General features: G+C 36.2%; 1 protein-coding gene across 1 annotated transcript in view; it reads right to left on the minus strand.

Moving 5' to 3' along the window:
* LOC131928185 (fibroblast growth factor receptor homolog 1-like) overlaps window positions 1–14,803 on the minus strand; it is a 36,805-nt gene that overhangs the window by 10,895 nt on the left and 11,107 nt on the right. Inside the window, exons 3-9 of the mRNA XM_059284129.1 lie at window positions 6,663–6,764; window positions 5,402–5,674; window positions 4,627–4,735; window positions 4,326–4,504; window positions 3,482–3,586; window positions 2,788–3,012; window positions 1,522–1,635 (exon numbers count right to left, since the gene is read on the minus strand). Of these exons, the coding sequence (XP_059140112.1) occupies window positions 1,522–1,635; window positions 2,788–3,012; window positions 3,482–3,586; window positions 4,326–4,504; window positions 4,627–4,735; window positions 5,402–5,674; window positions 6,663–6,764 (1,107 nt within the window). The remainder of the gene's footprint in view (window positions 1–1,521; window positions 1,636–2,787; window positions 3,013–3,481; window positions 3,587–4,325; window positions 4,505–4,626; window positions 4,736–5,401; window positions 5,675–6,662; window positions 6,765–14,803) is intronic.

The following is a 14,803-nucleotide window of genomic DNA, read 5'->3' on the forward strand; positions in this document are numbered from 1 at the left end:
TGGGTAAATGCGGTGCCTTTAGCAATTTACCTGCACAGGTGAGATAACACAGAGCATCATATGACTTGATACACTATAATGAGATTTTTTAAAAGCAGGGGAGATAACTAGACAGAACACTTACAGATAGAGGTTTTGGATCTGGTGCGGTAAGGCGAGTCTGTAAGCATAGGAGAGAAAACAGTAGCTTCAGACATGGACGCCATTACACCAAGAAGTTGCCGGTTTATGTTAGTTGTTATTTTTAATTTTAGACTCAAGGGTGCGCTGTTGCGTAATTACAACATGAAAACTATGCTTGGGATAGTGGTTTGTGACATGTGGCGTGACTTAAGAATTAAAGGAGTGAACACAAGAGATGTAGAACTGTGCAAGAACAGCAAACAGAAAAGTTCAGTGCTGATTAAAAAACCAAAGAAATAAATTCAAGGAATGTATAGTGTGAAGAAAAATTGCCAGAAATGCGCACACAAAAAAATAGAAATATACAGCAACAAATACATCCACAGAAATTGTTCTGACAAAATTTTGGTACTTTTTTTTAAGAAAGGAATTGCTTTAATAAGAACATTGAAAAAACTATTAAAAGGTGTGTATGAAAATATTCTAATCTATATGCCAAACTTAAAGATTTAAAAAAACATGCCAAAAAAGAATTTTTTTAAAAAGCAATGAAATGTATTTAAAAATGTAAGCATATTCATGTAGATTTTACCATATTTACTAGGCTTAAGCAGGTAGTATTTTTAAATAACCATGAAGTAAATATCATAATATAACTTTTATTGTGAATTAAGAATTTAAAATTTGTAAAAATAAAAGTTTAGAAACAAATAATCTCCCTTTGACCTCAATAGAAAAAAAATGAGCCAATAGAAGAATGAGTGTAGGATATTATTTTTCTGTTTTTTTTTTTTAAAGGCTGGTAAAGCTGAGTTTAAAACTCTATGAGGCAAAAATTTATAGCCTATACATGAAAAGAATAAAAGAGAATAAAATATGGAGTGAAGTATATATAAAAATTTGATAAGAAAATTTCCAAGGCAGAAAACAATAAAGAAGATATTGACAAAGAATTTTTTTTCAATAAAAAAATTGATTGCACAAAGAGAAAGAAAAAAAGCCAAGTGACATATAAAAGAAAATGCTGAAAAGCAATTTTTAGAACAAAATAGTTGCAACTGTTAATAGAAATATATATAATGTCGATTATAATTAAGGCAAGTTGTTTATTAACATTAATTTTTTAAATATATGTAGCAGCATTTAAATTGTTCTTGTTAAAACTTATTTTTAGATCAACATTAACTATTCATGTTGTAAAAGTAATTTTTATATATTTTAAAACTAATTGATAAACTTATTAATTTAATGCTTAATTTAATGCTTCAAATAATTAATTTTAAACAGAAATTTCAGACAAGTTAATACCTAATAACTTTACCTTTATTTATAGATGCTTTCATATGGACATATTTAAATCATAAAATTGTAGAAAGAAAACAAGGGCAGGTTACTCACAACGCATGCTTGTGTCCGCCATCTGAGGCCCAACTTGACCTACTGGACCAATCTGGTGGGAGTTGCTGATGATGTAGTCAGCGTTGGGACCATCAGCGTTAAAAATCATGTCAGCTGACGGAGGGAAAAGTTTTCATTACGTTTATAACATGCTTGGTTGTTTGAGGGTTAACATTTTAAATAGAAAGGATGAAGACAGTTTTCAGTACATTTATAACATGCTGGTTGTTAGAGGTTTAACATTTTCAATAGAGAGGCTGAAGACAGCTTTAATTGGAAAAATAAAGAGCAATTTAAATGGACATTAAAAAAATGTATTTGCTTAAATTTAAATGTTGAATTTTTTTTTTCAAAAGTGTGCATGGTTGTGTATTTAATTAGTCGTCATCCTAATTATTGATATAGACTGTAACTTGATCCAGTGCCTAGATTTCTTCACAGTTTATAAAATGAGCACATCTTTAAATGACGTTCTCCTTTCTATACCCTAACAAAGCCACTCATACTCAGTATTTTAAAAGGGATTGGCATGGTCTGGTTAGTAAAGCGCATGGATGCTAAACCAAAAAGGTCAGATTTCAAACCCCAGGGCAGATCTTCTTCTTCTTCTTCATTCTTAATTATTAGTGTTGAAGGGGATCGAGATTTATCTGCCAGTGGGTTTGACCTCGAGACTTTTGTTCGAATTTATCAACCATGAGCTTTTTGCCGACTCGACCACGCCTCTAACACAATTAAGCGTTACGTGTCAACTGGTTATGCGCCATTGAGGCCATTGACTCCGATTTCAGCCTGCTTTTCTTTTTTGGATTTGCTTCCATAGCCTTTGTCCAACCAAGAACAAACTACAAGGCAGCAGTTGTTTAATTTTGGAGTTGTCTCTCCTAGAAGAGTGGCTGTCCCCAGCTAACGAGCCTCATCTGCCCGAGGGTTCAAACTCGAGATTTTTCGGTTTAGCAACCATGAGCTTTACCAACTCGACCACGCCGACCCCTCCAGGGCAGATAAGGATAGATAGCTGGGGACAGCAACCCATCTAGGAGAGACAACTAAAATGAAACAACTGATGCCTTGTAGTTTGTTCTTGGTTAGACAAAGGCTATGGTATCAAATCTAAATAGAAAAGCAGACATAAATGGTTGAAATGTAATACTTGATTGTGTTGGAGGAAATCCAGTCCGACTTTACAATTAAGATCAAAGGAAAAGAATTTTAAATATTGCAGGTTACAAACATCTAAAGGTCACACCAATGTAGGTCACCTACCTGCGACAGATATGTTGACCACTTGCACATCCTCAAACACCTCCACTTTACCCCCCTCCTCGTTTTCACCTGTGACCTTGATCATGATTTCGTTGGTGACACGACACTCGTACACCCCGGCATTTTCCTCGGAGAAGTTGATCAGGTTGATTGAGTTGATTTTTTCTTTGCGCTCCAACTTCCTGTCTGAGCCAGCCGGGGTGAACGTCCAGGAGTATGTGGGGGCTGTAAGGAAATTTTTTTTTTTACTTTTCAAATATGAAAAAATTTACCATTTTGAACCTGGGGATCCATGTTGTAGATGAAGTAGAGTTCATCTGTTTCTGTGAACTTAAAATACAAAAGTACAGTATAGTCAGCACAATGTCCAGTCATCTTTACTTTCCATAATGTGCATCAAGAACCCTTCTGAGGCTGGTTGGCTCAGGAACAAACTACTGACCCAAGCCCAAAGATTCAAACTCGAGACTGGTTAGAAGTCATATGCTTTAACATCTGACATGGGAAAATGTCAACAAAATTGTTCAACTAGTCTGCCAACTTCCCAACTTTTAAACGAGTGACAAGACAAAGTATCTAAGTGCAGGATATCTCAGTCAAACATATAGGAGGATAGAATATCTTCTAAAGAACCTAAAAGAAAAAAATAAACTGGCCACCAACAAACTACCGCAGGTAAATGTGTGTGACTCACCTGGATAGCCAGTACCTATACATTTTAATGAGACATTAGACCCTCTGGGGAAATCATTGTGTTTTGTATGTGGGAAGACATTCACTGTCATCACTTTGGCTTGGCCTGGAATTAAAGAAAATAGATGTCTTATCTTTTGAAAACACGAAGTGGAGAGTAAGTATCAAATGATCTAATAAATGAATGAAGTGGTTAATAAAAAATTTTTTTTTTAAAATGTATGAGCATTAGCTACAATATAAATGCATTGACTTAATGATGTGACCAGGTCAATTTTCAAATAGAATTATAAACATTTATAAGTCTAAAATGAAATTATGGAGAAACCAGACCAACTGACTGTACACCCATATATATATTGTGTATAGCAGTGTTTCTTTCAGACTTTTCCACGAGGGGGTGGGTGTCAGACACTGGTAAAAGCATGTATTTTCTATTTAAATTCTATTTTTTTGTGGGGGTGGTAAACTGATAAGATGCCTGAAAGAAACCCTGGCAGCTAAAAAAAAGGTAAAAACTCCAGACAAAAAGTAACCTAATCAACTTACTGTACACCTGTATAGCAGGTAATATCAGTACACACATAGAACCAGACCAACTTACTGTACACCTGTATGGCAGGTAATATCAGTACACCTATATGGCAGGTAATATCAGTACACCTGTATGGCATCTAATATCAGACAATCAAGGAACCAGACCAACTTACTGTACACCTGTATAGCAGGTAATATCAGTACACACATAGAACCAGACCAACTTACTGTACACCTGTATGGCAGGTAATATTAGTACACCTGTATGGCAGCTAATATCAGACACTCAAGGAACCAGACCAACTTACTGTACACCTGTATAGCAGGTAACGCCAGGCACTCAATGGGGATCAAGCCAGGTGAGAAGACACGGCAGTGGTAGATGTGCCCCCTGATATCATCATTAGCCTCTATGATCAGCCTCTCCCTCAGGGTATTGGAGCTCTCAGCCACCTCAGTGGTAGAGTTGAGCTTCAGGCTGCCAAACCTGGACACATGTCATTGGAAGATTTTATTGAAACAGGCTCAACATTAAAAAATCTGGGTTTTAAAAAAGTGTATTAAAAACAAAAAAATGTGCGATTTAAAACAAACAGGTAAACAGCTGACCTCCAGTCAACAGAGGGGGGCTTGTTGCCACTGTACTTGACAATACACTCCAGTGTAATGTTCTGTCTAAAGTACACCCCGGGGTTGTCATTGTGACATACTGGGTGCTCTGGTGAAAATAAAACGTAATAAACAACACTGAGAAAAGTAAAACTACAATAATGATAGTAAAAATAAGCTATTTTAGATCATATTATAATTTATTGTATATGTATGTATATATGTATATGTATATGTATATGTATATGTATATGTATATGTATATGTATATGTATATGTATATGTATATGTATATGTATATGTATATGTATATGTATATGTATATGTATATGTATATGTATGTATGTATATGTATGTATATGTATGTATATGTATGTATATATATATATATATATATATATATATATATATATATTTTTTTTTTTTTTTTATTATATATATATATATATGATAACCTAAATAATAAGGTAGTTTAGTGTTGTGTCGTCGTCGTCCGTCCTCCCTTCATCCAGTATGGTGATACCCTCTAATTACAGATGAATATCATTTTATTTTTTATTAACTGAAACTTAGGAAGGGCAGACTTTTTTAACTAGTTAGCTTTTTTTCTCTCTGTTGCCCCCCCCCCCCTCACCACATCCATGAATGATATCACTCAGTGTGGCCCGCACCCACCCTCTGGCCCAGCCTTATTTTTGTTCTGCAGTCTAAACATTGTCCAAAATGGTTTATCCTTTATACATAAGCAGTAATGACAGTAAGAAATCAGACTGACCAACGACCAGGAGATTAGCCCCCAGGTTTTTCTGGGTCAGGTTGCTGTGACACGAGTACCAGCCCCCGTCTGCCAGGAGGATGTTGCGCACCAGCAGCTGGGTCTGGTTGTTGCTGTACTTCTGCTCCAGGGGGGAGGCGCCGGTCAGCTTCTGGTCCAGGGGCGAGATGAAGGTGAACTTCTGGTCCCCGTGGTGGATGATGGTCATGACGGCGGAGGTGTCCTCCTGCTCCGTGGCTTGGAAGGACCATGTTATGGTGTAGGGCTGGTTGACTGGGAACAACAAATGATGGGGGGGGGGGAGGACAGTTACAATGATGGGTATTTTACAACCTTTTTTTCATATATTCAAATGTCTGTATGTCTGCAGGTGAGTTTGTGGTCAATTCTTGTAACACAGTTTTGACCAATATTTCATTTCTTGAATACTTTCCATATAAATTCAATTTAAATGACAATGTATGAATGTCTAGCTGTCAACTCAATTAAATATTAAATTAGCAAAAAAATATGGAAATATTACTAGATTCAGTAACTGAAGAGAAGATAATGGAATGAAGGAATAGCAATTATTCGATCAGTTACGTGCCTTATTTGTTGGTGTATTTCACACTAAGGGGTCCTCCATTTATGACGTCCACAATTTTTTTGGATTTTGGACACCCCCCCCCCCCCCCCGTCCACAAAAATCTACTTTTTTCCTTATAAAAGTCCATATGCGTCCACAAAAGTCAGTTGTGGACGTCATAAATGGATGACCCCTAAGGGCATATAATTGTTGTTTAGAGTTAAAATCGCAAGATACTGATTGGCTTTAAAGCTAAAAATGTTAGCTGTCTAAGGTGTTAACTTAATTTAAATGAAATTAATAGTAAGGATAAATATGGTACCTTTTTTTAAAACTATAATATCCATTCCCAATTCATTGTAATAAGTGTTTGGCATACAGATTGCTCTTCAAATTTTTAGCATACAAATTACTGTTCATATATTTAGAATACAAATTGCTGTTTAAATGCTTAACATAGAAATTGCTGTTCATATATTTAGCATACAAATTGCTGTTTAAATGCTTAACAATAACATACAATGTGGTGTTCATATGTTTAGCATACAGAATGCTGTTCAAATTTTTAGCATACAATGTGGTGTTTATATATTTAGCATACAGATTGCTGTTCAAATGTTTACCCTACCAACTCCTGTATATCCCAACGCTATTATAAAGTTAATCATACAGATAGGCCTGACCTAAACTCACCTGGTTTATCAACATCCTGTGTGTTTGTCAGATTACAATGAAAGACCACATCAAATCCAATAACTTGAGCTGTGTTGATTGGACCCTTCAGGACAAGCTCAGCTGGGGAAAAAAAAACAAAAATAATTAATTATAAGACAATTAATGTAAGCTATCTCTTCTTCTTCTTCGTTCTAGTGTTGGAGGTGATCTACTACAACACAATTAAGGATACGTGTCAACTGGTTATGCAACATTGAGGCCATTGACTCCGATTTCAGCCTGCTTTTCTTTTTGGGTTTGCTTCCATAGCCTTTGTCCAACCAAGAACAAACTACATGGCAGCAGTTGTTTGATTCTGGAGTTGTCTCTCCTAGAAGAGTGGTTTGTCCCCATCTAACGCCTCATCTGCCCGAAACTTTTCAGTTTAGCAACCATGAGCTTACTGATTCGACCGCGCCGATCCCTAATGTAAGCTATAAAATATTAGAACTAGAGTTGTTCAATAAAAGTCATAACAGCTTTCACAAAGAAAATTTATTAGTTGGCTACTTGCTGCTACTATCAACACAAGATCTACGGAGGTTGGGTACATAGAAATATATAAGAAATGATTTTCTGGATGATTTTAGATACCAATTTATGGATAATACTTTTCCATAAAATAGATGTGTTGGTTTGTTAGTAGTATTGTAGGCTAACCTTGACTAATTTTATGGTTAGAAATTAGGGTTAGGCTTATGGTAGGACTAGGGTTAGGGACAGGGTTAGCATTGACATTAGCCAGCTATGTATATTTAGTTAACTACCAGTTAACGTAACACCCCTTTTTTAAAGAAGATTCTATTATCAAACATTGGTATAAAAATTCCCCTGTTTTTCTTTGTTGCAAGCTAAAACTAAATATTTGTACATTTAACTTCCAGATTTGCCAAAAGATCTAGATCTAACCATTATAAAAATAATATGACTGCCAAAGGGCAATACAGCAATATAGCACATCATATCAAATTTTTATTTTCTCAGTATTGCTGGCAGGGTTACAGTTATTGGGTCCTACAGGTGATCATACAAGTAACCTGATTGTCAGTAGACAGAACTAGTTAAAACAAGTTACTGCAAATATCTTTGACAAAAAAAAAGAAAAAGAAAAAAACCCTCATATGTCACGTTGTAATCGAGGTAGATCTACTCCTATTTCTACAATTCAATCTGAGTGTGTAGCCTACATTGAGGGAAACTTTCAAAATACTCAGAAACATCAAGTGCTATCTCCAATAATTCGCCATTGTCTGAATAATCAGAGCGGGCAGGGCTGACTCATCCTACGGTAGGGCCACAAAAGCTCTTCCTACCAGGGGACGCAACCTTATTTATTTCCGTCTGCGTGAAAAGTTGTTTCCCTTGATGTGGTGCGGAGAAATCAGCCCCACGGGACGCGGCTTTTGTGAAATGTTCAAGTGAAATCTGCAGGGCAGGGGAGATCAGAAGATACGCTTTTATGTCGTTACATACAGGTCCATGGATTTTTTTTTTAAAATCACTTCTCTCAAATACATCCACATAAATCCAACCATATCCATATAAATCCACAGAATTACGTTACAGGCCTATCACTATACATGTCCAGTGTTTGAAAAAAAAAAACAACTCTTCTCCAAAATACCTCTACACATATCCACATCAATCCACCCAATTACATTATAGGCTTATCACTACATGTCCATTGATTTTTTTCTTCGATCAAATACATCCCCCACATCCACCCATATAGGCCGACGTTATATCATAATAATGCGCTGTGATTAAAATAAATATAAATCAACATATGTTATCTGATCGTATGCACATTATTTTTTGTTATCTTTTTAATGTCCGTTCTCTAACACATATATCTATATATCTAAATTAACATAGTGTGTCATTATATTTCAGGTGGGGCTTTTAAACTCCTCTCTCAATATATATATATAACACACTTACACACATACAACACACACACACACACAAACAGAGACTTTCTAAACTGATACTAACAAAAATTTTCAAAGCGTCCTGCGCCAAATAAACAAGCACCCTAACACTTACTTAATTCAGTAGATGTTTAGAAATATTCCTTTTCAAACTCTTACAAATCTAGCCCTACACTATATTTGGTGTTAAGATGATCGATTTTAAATTTAAAAATTCTTATTCCCACGCATACACAACTATATTTATAGATTACACTAAATTACCGACGTTAATCTTTTTTTAAAGTTTTTTCATAGAACACAAACAAACATCACACAGGTTTGGTCACTAAAGTAAGTTCTTAGCATTTTTCCTTAAAAAAAAAATAACAACAAAGAACCGCCAATTCCAACAAACAGTAATTTACTAGACGCCCATTTTAAAGCCTCCACATTCATCTTTGAGTATGTTTTTGTTTGCCCTTTTTATTTTCGTTGCACCCGTTGAATACCAAACATGTGTTCATTTTTTTAGAAGTTTTAAAACTGCTTTACTGTGCATATTTTAATCCCTACCCCTTATACATCCTAAACAGAACATATGCTTAATCGACATTTTATATGATGTAGTTTGCATTGAAATTTAAAAAAAAAAAAACAACAAAAAAAAAAAAAAAAAAAAAAAAAAAAAAAAAAAAAATTCTCGTTAAAAAAGGTTTTAAATAGAGAAAAAACGTCCCCGCAAACGCAATTTAAACTGAGTAATAAAATTGACTAACTTGAAGAAAGTTTATTAGACGTGTCAGTAGCCCGGTCCTTCCGTGGCTTCAACGTGACGTCCCCCTCACATTTTCACAGGAAGCCACAAGAGGACCCTATCAAATATTCACGGACCTCCGGCTTCCCAGACACCTCAAACTATTTTAATCGGTGAAATGTTCACCTCAAGATGGTTCATGGAGTGGAAGCTATGTATGCTAGGTTAGGTGTTATAGTTTGTATGCTAGGTTAGGTGTTATAGTTTGTATGCTAGGTTAGGTAAAAGTTTGTATGCTAGGTTAGGTGGTTTGCATGCTAGGTTAGGTAAAAGTTTGTATGCTAGGTTAGGTGTTATAGTTTGTATGCTAGGTTAGGTGTTGTAGTTTGTATGTTAGGTTAGGTGTTGTAGTTTGTATGCTAGGTTAGGTGTTGTAGTTTGTATGCTAGGTTAGGTGGTTTGCATGCTAGGTTAGGTAAAAGTTTGTATGCTAGGTTAGGTGTTATAGTTTGTATGCTAGGTTAGGTGTTGAAAGTTTGTATGCTAGGTTAGGTGTTGTAGTTTGTATGCTAGGTTAGGTGTTGTAGTTTGTATGCTAGGTTAGGTGTTGTAGTTTGTATGCTAGGTTAGGTGTTGTAGTTTGTATGCTAGGTTAGGTGTTGTAGTTTGTATGCTAGGTTAGGTGTTGTAGTTTGTATGCTAGGTTAGGTGTTGTAGTTTGTATGCTAGGTTAGGTGTTGTAGTTTGTATGCTAGGTTAGGTGTTATAGTTTGTATGCTAGGTTAGGTGAAAGTTTGTATGGTAGGTTAGGTGTTGTAGTTTGTATGCTAGGTTAGGTGTTATAGTTTGTATGCTAGGTTAGGTGTTATAGTTTGTATGCTAGGTTAGGTGTTGAATGTTTGTATGCTAGGTTAGGTGTTGAAGTTTGTATGCTAGGTTAGGTGTTGTAGTTTGTATGCTAGGTTCGGTGTTGTAGTTTGTAAGCTAGGTTAGATGTTATAGTTTGTATGCTAGGTTAGGTGCTGTAGTTTGTATGCTAGGTTAGGTGTTATAGTTTGTATGATAGGTTAGGTGTTATAGTTTGTATGCTAGGTTAGGTGTAATATTTTGTATGTTAGGTTAGGTGTTATAGTTTGTATGCTAGGTTAGGTGTTGTAGTTTGTATGCTAGGTTAGGTGTTATAGTTTGTATGCTAGGTTAGGTGTTGTAGTTTGTATGCTAGGTTAGGTGTTATAGTTTGTATGCTAGGTTAGGTGTTATAGTTTGTATGCTAGGTTAGGTGTTGTAGTTTGTATGTTAGGTTAGGTGTTGTAGTTTGTATGCTAGGTTAGGTGTTGTAGTTTGTATGCTAGGTTAGGTGTTATAGTTTGTATGCTAGGTTAGGTGGTTTGCATGCTAGGTTAGGTAAAAGTTTGTATGCTAGGTTAGGTGTTATAGTTTGTATGCTAGGTTAGGTGTTGAAAGTTTGTATGCTAGGTTAGGTGTTGTAGTTTGTATGCTAGGTTAGGTGTTGTAGTTTGTATGCTAGGTTAGGTGTTGTAGTTTGTATGCTAGGTTAGGTGTTATAGTTTGTATGCTAGGTTAGGTGTTATAGTTTGTATGCTAGGTTTGGTGTTATAGTTTGTATGTTAGGTTAGGTGTTATAGTTTTTATACTAGGTTAGGTGTTATAGTTTGTATGATAGGTTAGGTGTTATAGTTTGTATACTAGGTTAGGTTTGTATGCTAGGTTAGGTGTTATAGTTTGTATGCTAGGTTAGGTGTTGTAGTTTGTATGCTAGGTTAGGTGTTATAGTTTGTATGCTAGGTTAGGTGTTGAGAGTTTGTATGCTAGGTTAGGTGTTGAATGTTTGTATGCTAGGTTAGGTGTTATAGTTTGTATGCTAGGTTAAGTGTTACAGTTTGTAGACTAGGTTAGGTGGTATAGTTTGTATGCTAGGCTAGGTGTTGAATGTTGGTATGTTAGGTTCTGTGTTGAAACTATAAATATAATATTACAGAGTTGAATCTGTATTCTAGGCTAAATAATGGGAAGGAAACTTTGTATTCTAGACGATATGATTAAGTTGAATCTTTATCAGCTGAACTAAGTTACAGTTGAATTTTTGTAAGCTAGGCTATATGTTTTGTTAATAAAGTGATAACTTTTTAAACTTGTGAAAAGAAAAAAATAACCACACCATAGAAGTAGTTTTAGTTGAGTTAAACTTGATAGTCAAGATGGGTGGCTTTATAGTCTATTAAATAGGTGGATTCAGTGTTTAGCCCTATTGTTTTGCTAATTGTCTAATGTAAATGTTAAATTTTAGTTGGTTTGTACATTTTAGTATCGTATAATGTTTTTTATATATGCCCCTGATGGCTTTTTAAGCTGTTTACTATGTTTTTAGTGTGGTATCAGCTAGTGTATTGTAACAACCCAGATCCAGTCTGCTGTATTTAAACACTGCACCATCTTCGATAAACAAGTATCCAGACATATTCCATTCAATCTATTCCCAGCCATATTGTTTACACGAACTCGCCCAATCAAATCTGTTTCTCGCCATCTGCTAGTGTCGCCTCGTCTCGCTACAGTACAACCATTAACTCAACAATAAAAAAAAGTAAACCCAACCACCGACAGACTGGCCAATACAAACAGGTTCTCCCCAAAATGTGATTGCGTATCTTTAAATCGCCATCATGCCCCCGTGAGATCGGTGTTTATCAATATTTCCAAATGTGAAAACAGTGTACATTTTTTGGTGGGCTGGCATAAAAACAGTCACGCCACTCAACGGGAAAGATTCTGTATAGCACGGCAACAGTCACCAACACACACACACATTTTTTCAGGAGCTATTTTCTTGATGATCATAACCATGCAAACACACACACACACATTTTCAGGAATTAATATTTGATATTTAGCATTAATTTAACACCCACACCAACACTCATTTTTAGGAATTAATATTTGATATTTAGCACAAAACACCAACACCGACACACACACACGTTTTCAGAAATATACTTTATATTTAGAATCAGACACCAATACCAACACACACAGGAACTGATATTTGGTATCATACCATTAGCATACAATTCCAACACCAACACACACATACACATAATTTTGGGGTCCCGAATATCAATCCCATCTCTACTACACCACACCACACCACAATAACAACACACACACACATATAATTTTGGGGTCCCGGATATCAATCTCATCTCTACTTTACCACACAACACCACACAACAACACACACACACGGAGACTAATGGTGTGGCCGGTAGCCAGAATAACAAAGACAAACGCTCTGGTAAACGTCCAAACAATTACGTCACTGCCCACGCGTATAGATTTTCTTCCTCACAGACCGCAACAGTGTGGATGGCGACCGCCACGGCGGGCCGATACAAATCTAACACGATTAAATCAAATTTCGCGCACCAGGTGGGAGCCGAGGGCCAACAGTGGCAAGTACAGAGTCGTGTCATAGGGACTCAAAGTGACAAGTACAGAGTCATGTTATAGGGGCTTAGATTGACACGTACAGAGTCATGTTATAGGGGCTTAGATTGACACGTACAGAGTCATGTTATAGGGGCTTAGTTACACGTATAGAGTCATGTTATAGGGGCTTATATTGACAAGTACAGAGTCATGTTATAGGGGCTTAGTGACACGTATAGAGTCATGTTATAGGGGCTTATATTGACAAGTACAGAGTCATGTTATAGGGGCTTATATTGACAAGTACAGAGTCATGTTATAGGGGCTTAGATTGACAAGTACAGAGTCATTTTATAGGGGCTCAAATTGCCAAGTACAGGATCATGTTATAGGGGCTCGAAGTGACAAAAACAGTCATGTTCTAGAGTCCCAAATGACAAGTAGTTATTTATGTTCTAGAGTCCCAAAGTGACAAGTGATGAGTTTTATATATATATATATATATATATATATATATATATATATATATATATATATATATATATATATATATATATATATATATATACATATATATACACATATATATATATATACACACACACATATATATATATATATATATATATATATATATATATATATATATATATATATATATATATATATATATATATATATATATATATATATATATATATATATATATATACATATATATACAGTAAAGGTGATGGTCAGCCAATGCAACAGTTTCAATATAACCTCACGTGAAGGTGCTACAGATAAGAAATGTAAGTGACACATGAGAGCTTGTACAATTACCATAGATATACGATAAGGTGCATATCAATATAACATCACCTTCCTTAGGCTTGGATTACTAGAAACCGGAATATACAGAGTTAAAAGTGGGACATAAATAGCTAAGTAAAGTATCATGTCCTGACTCCTGACTGGTGGTCTATTGTTGCAGTGTGGTCCTGGTTAAACGAACTAGGAGCTACAACTCGACCATGTCGTTCCACAACTCAGTAAAGTGTACGTAAAACTCCCAAACAAAACAGTTTTACCAGTAAAGTCAATGTTACAGTTGTCCCGTGGTTCTACATTAGCTGCTCTATGGCGACTTCAATATATGTCGACAACACGAGGAGGGGGAGGGGGGGGGGGGTATAAAAAACGAGGTTTAGCTTTCCTTCATTACCCTCCCCATTATTTATTCCATTAGTGACTGGACAAAGGTATCAGCTGGTAGCCCCGTGTCTAGCTGGTGCTCACGTTATACCGCGTCAGCTGAGGACTACACGTGACTGCTGGTGCGAAGGGTTGGGTTCACTGGTGTAGCAAAGGGTTGGGTTCGGGGTGTAGATGTGACTGGTGTAGCAAAGGGTTGGGTTCGAATTGTAGATGTGTCTAGCTAGTGCTCACGTTATACCGCGTCAGCTGAGGACTACACGTGACTGGTGGTGCGAAGGGTTGGTTTCGGGGTGTAGACTCAATAGAACAAGAAAGCTACTCTATAGTGCAGATGAAGTAGGGTTCACCTAATCAGAGCTGTATAAATCATAAGGACGTCCTGCGGACACTAGTCAGGTATCCGAATTCGGTACTTTCGGGTTAGCAGTTGTACTTCTACCGTCCGACCAGGTCCGTCCCATGTAGATTTAATGTAGTACCACAAACAAAATGAACCAACATAAAGTTGTAATGAAGGGGTTGTGTTCGATACCGCCAAACATTGTACGCTACTAATACAATGAATACGTTGGGCGTAATACAGTACCGCCAACATATTACACGCTACTAATGTAATAAACGGGTTGGGTTCGGGTGTAATACAGTACCACCAACACATTACACGCTACTAATGTAATAAACGGGTTGGGTTCGGGTGTAATACAGTACCACCAACACATTACACGCTACTAATGTAATGAACAGGTTGGGTTGGGGTGTAATACAATACCGCCAACACATTACACGCTACTAATGTAATAAACGGG

Source organism: Physella acuta, unplaced genomic scaffold, assembly GCF_028476545.2.
Source record: "Physella acuta isolate Inbredline_101_S28 unplaced genomic scaffold, ASM2847654v3 ptg001472l, whole genome shotgun sequence".
NCBI classification, from domain to species: domain Eukaryota; kingdom Metazoa; phylum Mollusca; class Gastropoda; family Physidae; genus Physella; species Physella acuta.